General features: G+C 25.9%; 2 protein-coding genes, 1 long non-coding RNA gene and 1 pseudogene across 3 annotated transcripts; 1 reads left to right on the top strand and 3 right to left on the bottom strand.

Moving 5' to 3' along the window:
• The first annotated feature begins 482 nt into the window (after positions 1-482).
• LOC122503620 lies at positions 483-2,047 on the top strand (annotated as a pseudogene).
• An 8,145-nt stretch (positions 2,048-10,192) lies between these two features.
• On the bottom strand, positions 10,193-11,758 carry LOC122503613. The gene is made up of 2 exons (XR_006301762.1): positions 11,697-11,758; positions 10,193-10,344 (listed from the first exon to the last, which is right to left on the bottom strand). It is a non-coding gene; the product is annotated as an uncharacterized LOC122503613 (long non-coding RNA).
• Positions 11,759-11,900: 142 nt separating this feature from the next.
• LOC122503619 (retinal rod rhodopsin-sensitive cGMP 3',5'-cyclic phosphodiesterase subunit delta-like) lies at positions 11,901-12,314 on the bottom strand. The gene has a single exon (XM_043614238.1). It carries the CDS (start codon positions 12,312-12,314, stop codon positions 11,901-11,903), a length of 414 nt encoding a protein of 137 aa, XP_043470173.1.
• A 3,288-nt stretch (positions 12,315-15,602) lies between these two features.
• LOC122503617 (acidic repeat-containing protein-like) lies at positions 15,603-21,077 on the bottom strand. The gene is made up of 5 exons (XM_043614237.1): positions 20,985-21,077; positions 20,204-20,417; positions 19,904-19,990; positions 19,387-19,854; positions 15,603-15,763 (listed from the first exon to the last, which is right to left on the bottom strand). Exons 1-5 carry the CDS (start codon positions 21,075-21,077, stop codon positions 15,603-15,605), a joined length of 1,023 nt encoding a protein of 340 aa, XP_043470172.1.
• Between the last annotated feature and the right edge of the window lie 447 nt (positions 21,078-21,524).

Genomic DNA, 21,524 nt, shown 5'->3' with positions numbered 1-21,524 from the left:
AGCTGAATAATAATAAATAATGGAAATGAAGGAGAAAAAAAATTGAAAGTGAAGGAAGAGAGGAAGCAAATGCAAAAAGAGAAAAGATAGGGTAAAGAAGCAAAGAGAATGTAGAAAGGGTATAAAAAATGAAATGGAGAAGAAAGGGAAGAAAGAAGAGAAGGAAATAAAATAGATATGGAGAAATAAAGAGGGGATTAAAAAGGGAAGAATAGGGAAAAGGTTTAGAGTAAAAAGAAAAAGAAAAAACATGAGAAAAGATGAAGAAGTAAGGAAAAACAAAAGATGGGTCAATAGTAGGTGAAGAAAGAAAAAGAAAGAGGGCAAATAGAAAAGAATAAGGCAAAATAGAAAGATAAATATAAATAAAGAAGGTAAAGGTAAAGAATAAAGGTAAAGAAAAATAGAAAAATAAAATAGAAAGATAGAAGAAAAAAAGAAAAGAAAGAAAAAAAGAAGGGAAAGATAAAAGAGTGAAAAAGATGGGTGGAAAAGGACAGGGAAAGAAAAGTACGAAAAGAAGGAAGAAGAGAAGAAAGGATGGAGAAATAAGGGAAGGAGGAAAAAATGGGAATGATAAGAGAAAAGTGGAGGAAGAAAAAAGTAAGAATAGAAAAAAGATAAGGGTAGGAAGAAGAGGAGAAAGAACAGTGGAAAGTATGGGAGAAAAGAGAAGGGGGAGAAAAGTAAGAAGGGAAAAAAGATAATGGTAGGGAGAAGAGGAAGAAAAGTAAGAAGAGAAGCAGGAGGAAAAGTGGTAAGGATGGGAGAAAATAGGAGGGGGAATTTAAGAAGAGAAGGAAGAAAAGATAGAAAAGGTTGAGACAGAAGGAGAAGAAGAAGAGAAAGGAAAGTTATAGTAGGAGGAAGGGAAGAGGAAAGGATGGAACAATAGGGGGAGGAGGAAGAGATTTTAGAAAAGGGGTTAGGAAGGAAAGAATTGGGGAGAAGGGAAAGTAAGAAGAGGAGGAAAATAGAGATAGGGATGGAAAAAAAGGGAAGAGAGAAGAAAAGGAATAAAAGAGAAAGGGAGGGGAGAAAAGGAAAATAAGAGAAGGGTCAGTAAGAAGAAGGGAAAAATGAGGAAAGATTAGGGAGAAAAGGGGAAGAGAGAAGAGAAGGAATAAAAAGGGAAAGGATGGGGATAATAGAAAGTTAGAAGAGGAGGAAAAAGGGAAAGGGTGGGAGGAACAGAAAGTTAGAAGAGGAGAAAAAAGGGGAACCAATGGGGAGAAAAGTGAAAGTAAGAAGAGGAGGAAAAAAGGGTAAAGGATGTAAAGAAAAGGGAAGAGAAGGAATAAAAGAGGAAAGGATAGGGAGAACAGAAAGTTAGAAGAGGAGAAAAAAGGGGATCGAATGGGAGAAAAGGGAAGAAAAAAGGGGGGGAAAGGGAATGTAAGAAGAGGAGGAAAAAAGGGTAAAGGATGTAAATAAAAGGGAAGAGAAGGAATGAAAGGGAAAGGATGACGAGAACGGAAAGTTACAAGAGGAGCAAAAAGGGGAACGAATGGGAGAAAAGGGAATGTAAGATGAGGAGGAAAAAAGGGAAAAGGATGTAAAGAAAGGGAAGAGAAGAAATAAAAGGGGAAAGGATGCGGATAACGGAAAATTACAAGAGGAGAAAAAAGGGAAAGGATGGGAAGAACGGAAAGTTAGAAGAGGAGAAAAAAGGGGAAAGAATGGGGAGAAAAGGGAAAGTAAGATAAGGAGGAAAAAGGGTAAAAGATGTAAAGAAAAGGGAAGAGAAGAATAAAAGAGGAAAGGACGGGGAGAAGAATAACATAAGAGAAGGGTCAGCATGAAGAAGAGAAAAAAAGAGGAAAGGGAGAAAAGGGGAAAAGAGAAGAGAAGGAATAAAAGGGGAAAGGATAGGGAAAACGGAAATTTAGAAGAGGAGAATAAAAGGGAAAGGATGGGGAGAAAAGAAAAAAGGAATAAGGATAATAAAGTAGAAAGAAGAGTAGCAGAGAAAAGAAAGAAAAAGAAGATAAAAGGAAGAAGTTCGAAAAAGAAGATAAGAAAAACAAAAGGAGAAAAAAAGAGTTAAAGAAAAAATAAATAAAAAAAGAAAAAAACAATAAATAAAAACGAAACAAATAAAAAGAAAAAGGGTAAAGGCAAGAAAGGGAGAGAACCAAAGAAAAAATAGACGAAGAGGGTTCCAGAGACGAAGGACGATAGAGGCAAAAGTGCAGGAAACTAGCTGCACGTGACAGTTGCCTGGGGCGTTTTAACTCTCAGGCGTTTCAATTCTCCCACATATATAGGCAACGAGTCTCTCTTGTTTATTGCCAACCCCACTTCTCCCCTTCCCCCCCCCCTCTCTCTCTCTTTATACACACTAGTTCAATCCCTTGGTGTGCCATTGCCTCCGGCCTCGAATTGGAGGACTCAATAAATATTCACTAGCCACTCGGTAGGATCGTCATTCCTATTCTCCCTGACGAGTTACTGTGATTTGATTTTGACGAAATAACGATTTGAAAGAGCCGCGAGTGTTGTACCGAGAAGGGAGGGAGGGGGGGGAGCCCTTCTTTTCAATTTCCCTTCAATCGTTAATCCGATAGCTCACTCACTCTCTCTTCCTCTCGTTTTTTTTTTCTCTTCTCGAATCATCTCAATCAGTTAAATTGTCCGTGAAATTCGTGAACAATAACGAATTCTTAAACAAACGTTACCTTAATCACTTATATTGCATTAGTCACTTGAAATTTGTATCACGTCTTTTTCTCCCTTTTTTTTCTTCCTTTCATTCTCTTTTTTTCCAATGTTCTGTCACAGATTTTTTTTTCTTTTATTGTGAAATAGAAGTCAAAATAAATATTTGGAAAATTTATTTAAATTTTCTTGGAATTGTTTACGAAAAAATTTATTTTTGTAGATTTTTTTTAAATAAGTAAAAGAAAAATACTCTTTTTTTACATTTATTTGCTGTTGTATTTTAAGTAATAAAGAATTAATAATTGAAGTAGTAATTAATAATTTCATAATTTAATATGCTTTTTTTTAATAATGTTTACTAATGTTTATTGTTTTTTCTTTGTTTCAGGTAAGTTTGTTGCAATTTTTCGGTTATTTTTACTGTCACGATCATTATTGACAATTTCTAAAAGGTATGTTGACAAAATTACAGTTAAAATGATGAAAAAACTGCTCCGCAGAAAAAGGAAATTAAAAATTTTACTCAATGTCAGATTAGCCTAGTGGGAAAGTGCCTGACTGGCGAGGTTAGTGTTCCCGAGTTCGAAACTCGGTGGGGGTGAAAATTTTTTTTTATTTTCTTTCACATAATAGCAATAATGATTTATTGTTATATTAAAAATAATAATCAATAGTAATAATAGAAAAATAATTGTTTATTATTATATAAAGGAAGAATATATATAATAAAAATAAACAAAACAACATTGAAATAATTTTACATTTAATTTAATTTATTTTATTCTCTTGAAATTTATTTATTTACTGAATTTGTATTAATAATTATAATCTTTAAATAAATAATTGAGTTTAATAAATAAATAAATAAATTTTATTTAATAAATAAATAAATTTATTTAATTATGTAAAAAGAAATAAAAATATTTTTTATCATTTGTTTTTTAAAAACATAATTTTCGACTATATTTTCAAAAGAAAAGTATTTTTTTCACGAAAATAACCAATCTACTTGTTGCACTGTATGAAGACATTTTAGTACACAAATTTCAAAACAATTGTCTCTTGCGAACCACGTTATCTCGATTCCAGTGCCATAGAGACCATAGTCAAGTCGTTTTATTATTTTTATTTTTATTTTTTTTTTTTGTTCTTTTTTTCATTTGTACTTCGTCTCAAGTAAACTGACATTACACTCGGTAAAGAAAAAAGAAAGAAGGAAAGAAAAAAAAGTTGCCAACCAGGGTGACTTACGATCCTCGGCAGAAAACTTTCTTTTCGAGTTTCTCCCAAACTTGACTTTGTTCTTCGCTCGGCAAACTCACAGAAGATGGACGTCACATTCAGGAGACGCATGGCAAGGTTTAGATTCTTGGAAAATATATATATTTTTATATAGGTGAACAGAAGTTAAAAGTATTTTGTAGTTGTTTGAAAAAATTTACATTTTATTCGCTAAAATATTAATATACAGAGAAATTATTTTTCTTTTTAATGGAAATTTTACATTTTAGATGTTTTATTGATATTTTCTACTTTTCGGTTATTTTACTTTCTACTTTGTATTCTTTACATTTTAAGTTCTACTTTATATTTTATACCATCTAGTTTTTAAATTCTACTTTCTACATTCCACCTTCTATTTTCTACCTTCAACTTTTTTCCTACCTTCTTTCTTTTTTCTACCTTCTAGTTTATATTTTCTACATTTAACTTTCTACCTTCAACTTTCTACCTTTTATTATCTACTTTCCACTTTATATTTTACTTCCTAACCTCCTCTTACTGTTTTCTACTTTCTGTTTGTTTTTTTCTTTCTATTTTCCACCTTCTACTTTCTACATTTTACTTTCTATCTCCTGTTTACTATTTTTTACCTTCTGTTTTCTACCTTCTGCCTCATAGTTAATTTTTTTATACCTTTTACTTTACACTTTTTATTTTTATTTCTACTTTCTGTCTTTTACTTTCTACTTTCTACCTTCTGTGACTTTTTGCACTCGTTTTATTATTTATTAATCTTGTTCCACTTTCTACATTTGTTATTTTTCCCTTTTTTCACATTATAAATTTATTTTGAAGTAAATTTTTTCTACTTTCAATTTTTAAAAATATAATTTTTAAAAAAGTCCTTAGAGAATTTTCAAATTTTTTTGTTTACAATATTTAATTTTACAAAATTTTGATTATTCTGACACTCTTCAATTAAATATATTATAGAAGTTAAAAACTTTAAATAATTAAAAAAAAAAACCATTAAACTTTTAAAAAAAAAACTTAATTTGACAGAATTCTTAATTAAAAGTATGAAAAGTTCAAATTTCCAAAGATTTTTATTTTGAAACCTTTACAAAATTCAATTCTTTAAAAAAAAATTGCAAATTATTAGTAACTTATCAAAAAATTCAATTATAATCTAAAATAATCACTGAAATTCATTTTTAAATCAATATTTATTAGAAAATTCTACGAAAATTAAATTATTTAAATACATAAAAATAAATATTTTATTAAATAATTAAATATTTCTTAAAATTGAATTTTTATAAAGAATTTTATCAACAAATTTTTAAATAATTCAAATTCTCTTGACAAATTTTAATAAACATTTTTAAGAATAATTTCATTTTTCAAAAAATTGTGTTAAAAATAATTGAAATTCTGCCAAAAATTTTATTCAAAATTTTTAAAAATAATTGAATTTTGTAGAAAAAATTTAGTAAAATTTTTGAAAATAATTGAATTTTGGAGAAAAATTGTAGTAAATTTTTTGAAAGTAATTGAATTTTGGAGAAAAATTTTATAATTTATAAAAATAATTGAAATTTGGTGAAGAATTTTATTAAAATTATTTTTGAAAAAAATTGAATTTTGGAGATAAATTTTAGTAAAATTTTTGAAAATAATTGAATTTTGGAGAAAAATTTTATAATTTATAAAGATAATTGAAATTTTGTCAAGAATTTTATTAAAATTATTTTTAAAAAAAATTGAATTTTGGAAAAAAATTTTATTAAAATTTTTGAAAATAATTGAATTTTGGAGTAAATTTTATAATTTATAAAGATAATTGAATTTTGGAGAAAAATTTTATTAAAATTTTTGAAAATAATTGAATTTTGTTGAAAAATTTTATTAAATTTTTTGAAAATAATTGAATTTTGGAGAAAAATTTTATAATTCATAAAGATAATTGAAATTTTGACAAGAATTTTATTAAAATTATTTTGAAAAAAATTGAATTTTGGAGAAAAATTTGATTAAAATTTTTGAAAATAATTGAATTTTGTTGAAAAATTTTATTAAATTTTTTGAAAACAATTGAATTTTGGAGAAAAATTTTATAATTTATAAAGATAATTGAAATTTTGACAAGAATTTTATTAAAATTATTTTGAAAAAAAATTGAATTTTGGAGAAAAATTTGATTAAAATTTTTGAAAATAATTGAATTTTGTTGAAAAATTTTATTAAATTTTTTGAAAATAATTGAATTTTGGAGAAAAATTTTATAATTCATAAAGATAATTGAAATTTTGACAAGAATTTTATTAAAATTATTTTGAAAAAAATTGAATTTTGGAGAAAAATTTGATTAAAATTTTTGAAAATAATTGAATTTTGTTGAAAAATTTCATTAAATTTTTTGAAAACAATTGAATTTTGGAGAAAAATTTTATAATTCATAAAGATAATTGAAATTTTGACTAGAATTTTATTAAAATTATTTTGAAAAAAATTGAATTGTTACGAAGACTTTCATTAAAATTATTGAAAATAATCTAATTCTTTAAAGAAATTTTATTAAAAATATATTAAAATAAATAAACTTATAATTTGAAATAAATAAACTCTAGCAAAGATTTTTAAAAAAATTATATTTCTTTGATAAATTTTAATAAAATTTTTAAGAATAATAACATTTTTCGAGGAATTCCATTAAAATTTTATATTGAAAATAATTGAATCCCTGTAAAGAATGTTATTATTTAAATAATTGAATAATTATTTATGAAAATTATTTATAAAAATTGCAATGTTTGCATAGTTTTATTAAAATTTTTTTTTTAAACTAATTGAATTTTTTTGGGAATTATTATTGAAGTAGTAGAATATTAAAAATCATTAAATTGAAGAAAGTTTTTGAAAATAATTAAAATTTTTGAAAATAATTGAATTTTTACGAAGAATTTTATTAGTTTTGAAAATAATTGAATTTCTATTTCTACTTTTTTCTACTCTTTTACATTATGAATTTATTCTCAAATTTTTGTCAAATTTTCTACAATTTTATTCCACTTTCTAATTTAATTTAATTTTTTTTTTCTTCATATTTTCCCATTTTAAGATTGAAATTTAATTTGTCCCAATTTCTATAATTTATTATCTACATAATACTATAAATACCCACAAATTTGCTTCTGATACATTTTTTTCTCTCTCTTTTCTTCCCCATGTTCTATTTTTTGTTTTCTTTCAAAGAAAAAATAGGATTAAAAGTATTCCCTTTTATACAAAGTCTCTCAATTGCGTGTGAGAGACAGAGAGAGTGGATTATCAAAGTATTTTCTCTTTAAACTTGTTTTGAAATATCCCCCTTTGTAATTCGCGTTAAGGTCTTATTGTGTATAAAGTTAGTAAGACATATTTATAAAAAAAAAAAAAAATGAGATGAAAAAAAGTGAAGTCGATACAAGATGAGCTATACGTATATTGTAGTGGAGTTGCACAGCCCTCGGGAGTATATTACTTGGGGTTGCCCTCGACCCCTTTGTAGCATTACACGCGTATTGCATTACGACGTTAATCAGAAACCCCTGGCTAGATACGCATCACAGTGACAATAGGAATGACAGGCATTCTCTTCTCTAATTGACAACTCAAAAGGGAATCTCCACCCGATTGTCTTCAATCTTACTCTCTATCTATCTCTCGGTCAATCATTCACTCACTTATTTAAACACCCTGCTGCCCCCCCCCCCTCTCCACTCTACTGTGAAAATAAATAAAATAATTTTTTTTCTAATTTATTTAAATAATAATAAAAATTTTAATAAATAATTATAATGATAAAAGAAGAACACAAATAAATAAAATAATTTTTCTTCCTAATTTGTTTAAACAATATTCGAACATTAAATAAATCATTATAATGATAAAAAAAGAAAACAAATAAATAAAATAATTTTTCTTCTAATTTGTTTAAACAATAATAAAAATTTTAATAAACAATTATAATGATAAAAAAAGAAAACACATAAATAAAATAATTTTTTTTCCTAATTTGTTTAAACAATAATCAAACATTAAATAAATAATTATAATGATAAAAAAAGAAAACAAATAAATAAAATAATTTTTTTTCCTAATTTGTTTAAACAATAATCAAACATTAAATAAATAATTATAATGATAAAAGAAGAAAACAAATAAATAAATTAATTATTTGTTTAGTTGCTTCTTTATTTGTTTACTTATTTGTTTATTCTATTATTGGAGAAATATTTATTTGTTAATAACAAAATAATAATAGTAATAATAAATTAATAACAAAATTAATAAATTAATAATAAAACAAAAACAAATAAATGGAAAACACTTTAATAAATAATTAAAAACGTTAATAAATTAATAAGTTAACAAATAAATAAATAAATAAATAGGTAAACAAATTAATAAACAAAAAAGTAAGCAATTAAATAAACAAATAAATAAGCACTGAATCTAATAAGCAAATAATAAAACAAATAAGTAAATGAATGAACAAATTTGTATGTAGAAAATAACAAAATAATTTAAGTAAATAAATATATAAATAAACGTCTATTTAATAAGCAAATAAATAAATAAACATTTATTTAATAAACAAATAAATAAATAAACATGTTTCCAATTAGCAAATTTTCTTATTTGTTATTAATTATTATTAATTAAGAAATAAATAACAAACTGATTAAAATAAATTTATAAATAAATGAATAAACAAATAAATAAACAAATATGTAAGCAAGTAAATAAACAAACAAAGAAGTAAAAAAATACATAAACCATTTAAATAAACATTATCATAAATACATAAATAAATATAAAAATAAGCAAATAAGTAAGCAAATAAATAAGGACGTAAATAAACAAATAAAAATGTTTCCAATTAACAAATTAATTAATAAACAAATAAATAAAGAAATATGTAAGCAAGTTAATAAACAACCAAAATAGTTAATACAAACATAAATCATTTAAATAAAAATATAAATAATTAAGCAATTAAGTGAACAAATGAGTAAGCACGTAAATAAATAATATTAACAAACATACATTTAATAAGTAAATTATTAAATAAACAAATAATTAAAGAAATTATTAAGCAAATAAATAAACAAATAATTCAACCAATTTTTAAGCAAGTAAATAAACAAATAAGTAAATAATAATTAAACAATTTTTTAAACAAATAAATAAACCAATAAATAAACAAATAATTAAACAAATAATTAAACAAATTTTTAAGCAAGTAAATAAACAAATAAGTAAACAAATAAACATACTTTTTAATTAGTAAATAAATTAATAAACAAATAAATAAACAAATAAGTTAACAAAAATTGAGTGCATATAAACAAATATAAAAATGAATTAAAATTAATAAACAAAAAAAAATAAATAAATAAAAGATAAACATTTAAGTTCATAAAATAAAAGTTAATAAATATTGTAATTGTGTTATTTTTATTTTTTATTTATAAATTTATTATTTAAAATTGTTATTTAACATTATTTTATATTATAATAATAAAATAAATTTAATGAATAAATAGAAAAAATAATTTAATTAATAAATAATTTAAGTAATTAGAGTAATATATTATAAATAAATTGAAAATAATTCATTATAAAAAATCCTTTCTGTATAATTTACCTCTATTTAATTTTTTAATTAATTTTCAAAAGTAGATAATAAAAAACTACTTAAACTCGCATTTAAAATTCTATATATTTATTGCTTCAACATTAACATTCGAGTACATTTTGCTGCTTAAAAATAATAATAATAAAAAATAATTAAACAAAATAAAACAGTATGATAATAGTAATAATAAAAAAATAATAATGATAATAATAATAAAGATCAAAATAATAACAATAATAGAAATAAATAACATAATAATTATCTTTCATAACAATAGAAATAATGCAATAATAATAATAATAATTTTCATAATATTTATAATAATAATAATAATAAAAATTTTAATAATTTTAATAATTTTAATAATTTTAATAATATTTATAATAACAATTGAAAAATTAATATTGATGCCAATTTTTTAATAATTTATCCTCTTATGTTAATTTAAAAAAGAAATTTATTGTTAATTATATAAAAAGGAAAAAAACAAAAATTTTCAATCGAATTATTTCGAGGTCAAAAATTGTTAAAAAAACAATTTTGCAAAAAATATTGTGAATTTACAAATATACATTTTGGAATATTGAAAAAAATACATAATTGGAATTTTTTTTCTTCTCTTCTCAGGATAAAAAATAAATGCATCTATCAATGTTGAATTGTCAAAAAATAAAAATTTTTTTTTTCTGCTGTCTCTTTTCTCACGTCATTCTGTTGTTAATTTTCCACTTGAATATAAAATTCCCCATCCATCCAAAAAGTGTTGATTCGATTTTCTGGAAAAATAATATTTTTCCTTTCATTCATATAACTTTTGGAAAAAGTAAACATTGCCGTTAGAATGTGTGATACTATTTATTACAATTTAATAAATGAAAGAAAAGAAGAAAAATTTCGTTGCTTAACGAAATTAGTATTGAATTATAATAAAATTAATTCATTTTGTTGTAATTAAAAATTTGTTTTTTTTTATTATTTTGTTTATTGCCTTATTTATTATTTCATTTATTATTTTATTTAGTATTTTGTTATTTTATTTACTATTTAATTTAGTATTTTATTTATTACTTTATTTATTATTTTATTTAGAATTTTGTTAATTATTTTATTAATTATTTTATTTATTATTTTATTTAGTCTTTTGTTTATTACTTTATTTATTATTTTGAAAATTCTTATTATTATTATTTAAAATTATTATTATTATTTATTATTTTATTTAGTATTTTGTTAATTATTTTATTCACTATTTTATTTAGTATTTTGTTTCTTACTTTATCGTTTATTTATTATTCTATTTTCTATTTTGTTTATTACTTTATTTATTATTAATTAATTAATTATTATTTTCTTTAGACATTTTTTTACTAGTTTTCTTTCATTATCACTTTATTTCACATTTTTATTATTTTATTTAGTATTTTGTTTATTTTCTATTTTATTTTCTATTTTATTTTCTATTTTATTTTCTATTTTGGTTATTACTTTATTTATTATTAATTAATTAATTATTATTTTCTTTAGACATTTTTTTACTAGTTTTTTTTCATTATCACTTTATTTCATATTTTTATTATTTTATTTAGTATTTTGTTTATTTTATATTTTATTTTCTATTTTGGTTATTACTTTATGTGTTATTAATTAATTATTAATTATTTTTTTTTAAATGTTATTTACTAGTTTTTTTTTCATTATCACTTTATTTTATATTTTTATTTTTTTTATTTAATATTTTGTTTATTACTTTATTTATTATTTTATTTAGTATTTTGTTAATTATTTTATTCACTATTTTATTTAGTATTTTGTTAATTATTTTATTCACTATTTTATACAGTATTTTGTTTCTTACTTTATTTACTATTTTGTTTATTACTTTACATATCATCAATTAATTAATTAATTAATAATTATTTTATTTAAAATTTTGTTTATTAGCTTTTTTTCATTATCACTTTATTCCATATTTTTTCTCCTTTTATTTAGTATTTTGTTTATAACTTTATTTAATTTATTGTTTAATTTAATTTAATAAATAAATTAATTATTAATAATTATTTTATTAAACATTAAAATGATTATTTACAGAAACTTAAAAAAAAATTATTTTTTCTTAATTTCTTACCTTCTCTTTTGATTCGTCAAAAAATTTTCTCTTTTCTCAAGGAAAATTGCAAAATAAAGGAAAAAAATTTCCTCTTCTGTCGATAAATAGAAAAAAAAATATTTTCTCGTCAATTTTTATTAATTCTTAATTTTTCGTCTGTGATTTTTTTTTCTCTTCGTTGAATTTTTTTTTTGGAGGGGGGGGGGAGAGGGAGAAAAGCTACTAATCTATGAAAAATCTTATTCTATTGGATGCAATTGGATTATTTTGATAGAAAAATTTTGTCTCAAGTACAATATCGCCATTAAATATTTCCACTGGTAATTTCAATAGTTCAGGTGCAGTTAATGTACGTTCACCAACACTACTCGATTCAAATGACCATTCATTAAATAAACGATCTTTTAAAAATAATTTTTGCTCCATTCGAAACCAATTCATTGGTCTCACTGTGGAAAAATTCACTTCACGTATTATTCGTCCACATGTTTTTGGCATCCATGCACGTAATTCCTCATTTGGAAATGTTAAATTATCACTAGCCTCCCATATTATTTCTGCTGATTTTGCCTCACGCAATTTCATCCAATGTATCTTAAAGCCAATTGGATTTATTAATGACGTTTGCTGCGGCATTTTCTCCAGGATGAATGTTGATTTTTTACACTTTTTTTTACAATTTTTTACAATCTTGGTAAATTATTTCTTCACTCTTTATATTTTTCTTTCTTTATTTATTTTATTTAATAATATATATTTTTTCAATTTTCTACTTTTATAATTTGAATATATATATTTATTTATTTTCCACTTTCTACTTTTATTATTTGAATATATTTTTGTTTCTATTTTGTTTATTTTTATTTATTTACTTAATCAATTCTTTTTTTTATATACTTTTTGGTTTTCTTTTCTTTTTGTTTTTATTATTATTTTTTTTTTTTTGAAAACCTTATTCTTCGAGAAAAATTGACAGACTGATATGATTTTCTGAATAATTAGGTGTCATTATGGTGAAGACTAATTGTAACTTTGGGAAAGGGGAAGGTGGGGGGGGCGATCAAGAGTGGGGAAAAGACCCAAATTTTTCTCCTCCCCCCCACCCTTTGGTTATTTTAAAATCGTCGATTTTGAAAGTCACGTTCGTCAAATAGTAATTTTTCAAACAATAATGATTTTCTAATTATCCAACTTTTTATTTTCTTTGTTTATTATTTTCTTTAATATTAGTTAATGCTTTTTTATTTATTTCCATTCTTTCTTTACAATTATCTTTAAATAAATTTTTTTATTTTTCATTATTTTATTTAGTTTGTTTTTTCTTTTTTTATTGTTGTTATCATATTATTTTATATTGTTGTTATTATATTATTTTATATTCTTGTTATTATTTATTTTTTTTACTTTTTTATTACATATTTTCTTTATACAATAAATAAATAAAAAAATAAAAAAATAAATCAACAAAAAATAAATAAAACAAAAATAATTATAATAATAGTTAATTTTATCTGGTATTGAATAAAAATTTTCTTTATATTATAATCAATGAACAATAGTTGACTGTTTAAGAGCAATTTCTTGTTTATAAATATTACAAAGAGGTATTCAAATTATTTGTAATATATTTATAGATGATAATGAAAACTTTTGTATTCATTATATTGACATTGAGAATAATGTGTGTGTTAAAAAGAAATTTTGTAACAAAATTAAAAATTTATTTGAAACATTTTGTAACACTTTTTTCTGTTATAAATTATATATGATATCTATAAGAATATGTATAATAATTAGCGTTTAAATAGTTTAAAAGTAAAGCATTTTTAATTTGAATTTAATTGACTCCTACAAATTTAAATTTAATTTATCTTTTTTTTTGTATTGTTCATTTTTCAAAAACGAGAATTTAGTATTTTTGATAAATATTTTTTTATTAATTTGTTATAAATATAAATTTATAAATTTGTTGTTAATATTTTTGATAAATATTTTTTATAAATTTGTAATAAATATTTTACCAATATTTCTTTGTAAATGTTTTATAACCATTTTTTGTCATTTTTTCGTAAATACTTTTTTAGAAATATGTTTTAGAAATAATATTTTTCAATTTTTTTATGAATATTTTCATCACTTTCAAAAAATTTTTAAATCATTTTTTTTATTTCTCTAAACAAACATTGCTTTTTCCCAATTTGTATATATGAAAACACGAAAAAAGGAGAATTCTATTTTTATATGAAGCAAAAAAAATAATTTTTTTATTTACTGATTTTGTTTTCAGAAAAGAGAAAGTTCACTTTTTTAAAAATTTTTTATAATTCTTTTTATAAATTTATTTATTTAAGTTCTTATAATAAATATAAATTAAATATAATTATATTTATAATATACATATCTAATTAATTAATTTCATTCATTAGTCATACAATTAATTTAAAAATACAAATTAACTTTTTGAAATGTAAAATAATTTTACAATTTAATTTTTTTTATGTACCTTTTTTATTTATTTTATGTCATTTTTAATTAAAGAAGAAGTTTTAGTTTTAATTTTTATTGTTGTAACAGACAGAATTTTATATAGAAATAATATTTCCGCGAAACAGAAAGATAGGAATCGGTGAAATTAAAATTTAATTTAATTAGTTGAGTAAAAAATAGAAATTTAATATTTTAAAAATAAATACATTTTTTTAAAGCGAGAGAGTTTTTTTTTATTTTTTATTTTAGAGAAAAATATTTTTAGTTATTTTCAAAATGTTTGTCTATTTTTTTTATGAATAGAGTTTTTTGTTTAATAAAAAATAAGAGTGAAAGATTAAAAAATTTTTCATTTTTAGAGGAACATTATTTTATTTGTATATATTTATTTTATTAGTTTTAATTTTTTTATAGATAAATAAATTTTTTTATCCCTTTGATACCAAAACTTTTTTTTATAAAAATCCATCAAGTATTTAAAATATGTCCATCATATTAGATCCGCCATTTTGAATTTCGAAAAACCGATGTTATATTCGTAATCAGCGACCCCAAAAACCCCCGGGTAACAAGTTCCAATCGATCCGATCAATTTCTAAAATCCGTCCGCCATATTGGATCCGCCATTTTGAATTTTGAAAAACCGATGTTATATTCGTAATCAGCGACCCCAAAAACCCCCAGGTAACAAGTTTCGAACGAATCCGATCAATTTCTAAAAATTCGTCCGCCATATTGGATCTGTTATTTTGAATTTTGATAAACTGATTTCATATTTGTAATTAGCGATCCGAAAAACCCCTAAGTAGTAATTTTCATTAGCTTAGCTTTATTTAATTTCCGATTTTGTAATTTTTTTGTTCAAAGTTTTCATTTGCTTATGACCGTTATCGTCAGAAATCGTCAGATGGTAGGGTGGGGGGTGAAAAGAATTATGGTGGGAAATATGATAGTTATGTTCTATTTCCCTAGAGTGGGGGGGAATCCCGCAATCACAGAGGTTTATCGTAAACAAAATTAAATTTTATAAGTAAACAAATTTTTATTTACTAAAGAGAGGGAGAGAGAGAGAGAGAGAGAGAGAGAAAAGGAGTCAAGGGGGAGTTAACTAAAGTGAATCGTCGCATTATCCGCTTTTGTGGAGGAAACTGTAATTTCGGACTAATCTGCGGCTGTAGTGTCCAGGTGGTCGTGAATCGGTTTCGAGGCGCCAAGTTTTCGAAACGAGAGAGGGAGAGAGAGAAAGAGAGAGTGTAAAAGCTGGAGAGAATTTCCTAGACGAGGAGAGAGAGAGAGATAGTCAGTAAGAGGTAAAGAGACAGAGAGGAAAATAGAGAGAGAAGCAGAGAAAGTGAGAGAGAGAAGAAGGAGAAGAGAGAGAGAGAGTGAGTGAGAATAAGAGACGCGAGACGTATTTGGCGGAAAGCGGAAATCGGACTAACTTTGTCCCCCAGGATGCCACTTTGCATCCGGCGAATATGACCTCCAGTCATCGTAGTCGTCGTTGACTGTCGTCGCCAAACTGCGAGACTGAATTACTGATGCAAATAAACCAACCGCACCACCTTCTTGCCAAGATTGAATCCATTCCTTCGAATCTCGAACGAAATTCCTCTCATAAAGCTTCCTCTTTCTTGTATGCTCCTCACAATTTTCCAAAATTACACTTCTGATGATGATTTCTCCTTTTTATTTTCTTCTTACCCAAAATTGATGATAATTATTCTCTTCCACATTTCTCTTCTTCTCAAACATCTTTAATTACTGCTGGAAAACTATCATCTACGCAATTATTAATCTCCTAGGTAATTATGAACCACCTATGCAATTATTAATTATCTAATAATCTATGCAATTTATTTGGGCTTTTGGTTTGGTTGTTTAGAGTCCCTTGGTTGTGTTTTTATTGAAGAAGTGAAATTGCTTCGACTCATGGATGTCACTTGGTGTACTTTATTGTTTGGGGTGAGGGAAGGATCAATTGGTAATGGAGTTCAGTTGTTTTGCAGATTTCGTGGCGAACGGGTCAGTTTTCAAGAGTGGGATTGGAGCTCTTGCCAGTAGAAGTTACCTAGGAAAGAAAATTTACATTTAGGTATTCTTGTCACTGAAACATATCGGATTAAAAATTATCAGGTATTCTTGCCACTAAAACATACCGGATTAAGAAATTATTAGGTATTCTTGCCACTAGAACATACCGGACTAAAAAAATATTAGGTATTCTTGCCACTAGAACATATCGGATTAAAAATTCCCTTTTTGTCCTACCTGCACGAAAAGTATGTCATTTCGGGCACTTAAAGTGGGCGCAAAGTAACTGATTCTCGCCCGGGGTCGGGGAAGCGGGCGCAAAAGTTCTTTTATGCCCGCTGACGTCACACAAGCGGGCGCAAAAGTACTTTTACGCCCGCTTGCTGTACTTTTGCGCCCGCTTCGCTCGTGCCCTCAATGCCATACTTTTCATGCAGTTAGGACAAAAAATTATGTTCGCAACATGGGCGCAAAGGTGATTACGACTTTGGCGAGATTATCAGGTCATCTTAGCTTTAAAATATTTGGGAGCAAAACCCATTACGTATTCTTGCTACTAGAACATACCGGATTAAAAACTGTCATGTATCCTTGACACTGGAACATATCGAATTAAAAAATCATTAGGTATTCTTGCCACTAGAACATACCGGATTCAAAAGTTATTAGGTATTCTTGCCACTAGAACATATCGGATTAAACATTTACATTTAAAAAAATTTTCGTTCAGTAGAAACATAATCTTTCTCCATAAAATTTTCAGTTCCAATTGTTCTAAAACCTCTGACAATGTTGGAACTTCTAGAGAATTGTTGTGTTGCTACAGAAAATTAGTGTCATCAAGAATTTTAGATCCAGTTTTTTTTTAAACCAACTCGTTTGAGGATTTTTCATCTTATCACAAAAAATTAGTTGCATCAAGAATTTTAGATCCAATTGTTCGCAAACCGCTCGGAACTATTAAAGAATTTTTTTACTGCTGCAGAATATTACTTTCATCAAAAAGTTTACATCAAGTTGTTCTACATCCGCATACAATATTCCAATAATTTTCGGTTTGCTCTAAAACATTAATGTCATCTAAAATTGCAAGTTACATTAATCTGAAAACTTTGGGAATATATAATGTATTGCTTCCTCATAGAGGAAGTATTTTAAGTTGCGCTCGAAACTTACTTTCATCGAAAACACATCGCATTAGATTGTTTCCTACACTATATGATTATTGTCCACAGACTTTTGAAACACACGATAAAGTTTCCTCTCGATCAGTACCATTAGTATCATTAAGAATTTAAGGTCGAAGTTGTTCTTTAAACTTTTAGAATGTTGCGAAAAAAATTTGTCCTTCTTCCGGAACATTTGCTTCGACAGAAATTTTTATCTGTTTGTTGTAAAACAGTTTTGAAGATTTACGAAATATTTTTGTAGCTGCAGAACATTCATATCATGAAGAAATTTAGTATTTTAATTCTAATATCTTACGTCTAATTACGTCAACTAATTGATGATTTGGACGATTGTCTAGGTCATCAATTAGTTGACGTATTAGACGAAAAATTGCCCAGGTCATCAATTAGTTGACTTAATGGAGTCAAAGATGTTTATGCTACTAGAAAATACCATAAGTAAAAATTACTGTATTAATTATAACCTAGGTTATAATTACATCAATTAGCTGATTTATTTTAGGAGAGGTATCCAATTTCGTGTACAGATGATTATCTAGGTCATCAATTAGCTTCAGAATTTAAGGAAAGGTGTGTTTGCGAGTGCATCATACCGGAAGTAAAAATTATTATATCAATGATAACCAGGGTCGCCAATTGGCTGATAAATTTCAGAAGAGGTGGTTTTGTCACTAAACACTGGACCAAGTTTGAATTAAAATCTCAGAATACCGGAACATACCGAACATACCGGAATCATAGTCTCATAATAGTATTCGGTATCCTTGCCACTAAAACATATGGGATTTAAAATCTACAAATACTTTTAGACCTTCTAACCACTGGGGCATGCCGGCATCAAAATCTCCAAAAAATTTTGGTATTCTTGCCACTAGAACATATCGGAATGAAAATCGCCCCTAAGATTTACAACGTCCACCTAGAGCCACCCAGAACCAAAAAAACTTTTTAGGTTTTTCAAAAATGTCACCTACGGAATTTTTTGAAGCATAACATTTCGAGAACTTATCACTTATCAACAATATTACCAATCGAAACAAATACTAAAATACAAATTATAACTGTTGAATTATTTCTACGCCAATAGTAGAACAATGGAATCCGTTAGTGGATAAATATAGGAGTGTTTCAATTTGAAATCGAACACTAAACTACTTTGTAGGTAGCATTCTATATATAAACTTCTGTATAGTGACGTAAATGAAATGTCGAAATAGTTTAAAGGAAACTGGGTACTAAAGCCAAAGAAAGAGGGAAAGCGAGAGGGAGAGAGAGAGATGGATAGACAGAGACGAGGAAAGAGAGAAAGAAAGACAGATGGAGAAGTAAAGAGAGAGTTCAGATTCAATATTCTCGAAGAGATGTGTAAGGAGGGACACGTAAGTTTTCAAGTTTTCGGTTTGTTGTAGAAAGGCAGAAAGGAGGAGGCGCACATAGAGATTTTTCTTAACCGCCTGGGCAATGTCATTGGCTCGAGAGCTCAAGCAAGCTTTCCTATTCTTCTTTCTATATTCCCTGATCGGCTTATACGGGAATGGATAGCATCTTCGACAATATTTTATTTCGTCGGTTTTATATTCTCTCTCTCTCTCTCACTCCGTGTATGTTTATCTATCTATATATTGTGCCTTCTGGGGTTTTCCACCATTTCCACGCTTCTTGCGCGGATTTCCGGTATCCGGCTGATCCGAAAGAAATCGAAAAGGAGAAAAACAAAAAAAAACTTTAATAAATAGGATAAGGTGAATTGCAAACTTTATCAGTTGAGAATACAATTCTCGAGTAATGGTTTGCAATTCTCTTTATGTATAGTGTTTTTTTTTCTTAAAAATATTCTTCATCATTCCTAAAAATATTCTTAATATATGGGATGATAAAAAGTGAAAAGTGACAAAACAATAAAAAAATATATATAAAATATCATAAGTGATCAGAAGTGAAAAAAGTTTTGTGATTAAAATAAGGATAAGGAGGGTTATTATCATAATTATCATTACTAGCAGCATTAGGAGCATTATTATCATCTCTAGCAGCATCAGCAGCGCTATTATCATTATTATCGTCTCTCCCAGCTGTAGCAGCTTTATCATCAATGCTATCAGGATTATTAGCTTTATTGTAATCACTATTAGCATCAAGAGCATAATCGTCATTACTACCAGCATCAGCAGCATTAATATCATCATTACTATTCAAATCTGCAGCATTATTATAATCCCAACAAGCACTAGCAATATTATTGTCATCGCTAGCATTAACATCTTTAGCTGATACATCATCATCATTACCATCATTAGCATCTTTAGCTGCTACATCATCATCATCATCATCATCATAAGCATCTTTAGCTGCTACATCATCATCATTACCATCATTATAATCTTTAGCTGCTACATCATCATCATCATTACCATCATTAGCATCTTTAGCTACTACATCATCATCATCGTCGCCATTATTTTTCGCTGATGAATTTTTAAACTTGTATCAGGTATTCTTTCTATTAGATCATACAGGAATTAGAATGTTGATCCAGGTTTTCAATAGTTTTATCATCATCATCATTATTTTTCGCTAAAATTGAACCAGGTATTCTTGCCACTAGAACATATCGGAATTGAAAATTTTTTTTCCAGGTTTTTTTTGTCAATACTGTCACAATTAGCATCATTTATATCATCATTAATATTAAAAACTGCAGCATTATTGTCATCGATACAAGCATCAGAAACATTATTATCATCACTACAAGCGTATCATTAGCATCTTTAGCTGCTACATCATCATCATCATTACTATCATTATCATCATTACCATCATCATTATCATTACCATCATTATCATCTTTAGCTGCTACATTACCAGCATTACCATCATTAGAATCTTTAGCTGCTACATCATTAGCATTATTACCATCATTATCATCTTTAGCTGCTACATCATCATCATCATCATTAACATCATTAGCATCTTTAGCTGCTGCATCATCATCGTCGTCGTCATTATTTTTCGTTGATGACTTTTTAAACTGGTATCAGGTATTCTTGCTACTAGAACATACCGGAATTAAAATGTTGCTCCAGGTTTTCAATAGTTTTATCATCATCATTATTATTTTTCGCTAAACTTGAACCAGGTATTCTTGCCACTAGAACATATCGGAATTGAAAATTTTTCCCCAAGTTTTTTTTTTATTGACATTATCATTATTTTCTGTTGATGATTCTCTAAACTAGTATCAGTATCGAAAAATAATTCCTGTTCGAAAATTCGATAAAACTCGAACGAAAAAATAATTCCACGACTGAATCCCTTTTTGGGAAAAATATTCCCCAAAAAAGTAAAAAAAAAAATTGCCTCAACACTCTAAATAATTTAAAATCTCCCAAAGAGAAAAATTTTCATGTAATAATAACCACTTCACATATAGATACACGAAAAGTTTGATTATCAATTCCGTGAAATTCTCTCCTCTACATAAATATATATTTGAAATTGGAATTGAAGTTAAATCTGATATTCAAAAGTGGAATGAACAAAAGTTCGTTTCTCTTTTTTTCTTCCTTTTTTGCTGTCCTCTCCCTATTGGGAGTACGTGCCTTTGTGTAATTTTCAGGTTGGGAACGATGGCATCTGTAAAAAATAGTACTAATGGCATAGTTTTGTCTCTGTCAGGAGTTTCTCCCATATCTATTGGGATCTCGCCCTTTTCACGTCCCACTGCTACATTAGGTGCTATATATATTCTTGTGCTTCCAAATTCGCGAAAGAGAGAGAAAGAGAGAGATAGAAACAATCAGACGAATAGTGGCTCACTGGACACGCGAGAACCGTCACAAATCGAGGGAAACGATAACGTCGTAAATTTTATCGTCACGCACACATAGAGAGAGAGAGCGAGAGGCACAATGGACTCATTGCAATTTTGCATTGTTTTCGTTTCGCATAATGGTCATTAGGCACTTCGTGGTAGAGTAGAATTTAACCTTTTTGATTGTTTGGTGAAATTATTCAGAAACTTTACTTTCTGGTAGAAAAAAATACACTAGAAAGTGTTTCCTGGGAAAAATTTTTTGGAATTGGCAATAAAATTTCCGACGGGATTCCGGTAAAATTCCGGTTAGAATAAACTCGT

This window comes from Leptopilina heterotoma, unplaced genomic scaffold (assembly GCF_015476425.1).
Source record: "Leptopilina heterotoma isolate Lh14 unplaced genomic scaffold, ASM1547642v1 Lhet_265, whole genome shotgun sequence".
In the NCBI taxonomy this organism is placed as follows: domain Eukaryota; kingdom Metazoa; phylum Arthropoda; class Insecta; order Hymenoptera; family Figitidae; genus Leptopilina; species Leptopilina heterotoma.
This window is presented reverse-complemented; position numbering and strand designations above follow the sequence as displayed.

What these genes read in the sequence shown, in the direction of transcription:
- LOC122503619 (XM_043614238.1), bottom strand. Translation starts at nt 12,314, where the DNA reads ATGCCGCAGCAAACGTCATTAATAAATCCAATTGGCTTTAAGATACAT.
- LOC122503617 (XM_043614237.1), bottom strand. Translation starts at nt 21,077, where the DNA reads ATGGGAGAAACTCCTGACAGAGACAAAACTATGCCATTAGTACTATTT. An exon ending in TGGTAATGATAATGATGATG is followed by an intron (nt 19,991 to 20,203) that starts GTAATGATGATA and finishes GATATGTTCTAG; the next exon opens with TGGCAAGAATACCTGGTTCA. An exon ending in TAATGCTCCTAATGCTGCTA is followed by an intron (nt 15,764 to 19,386) that starts GTAATGATAATT and finishes ATTTCGTTCGAG; the next exon opens with ATTCGAAGGAATGGATTCAA.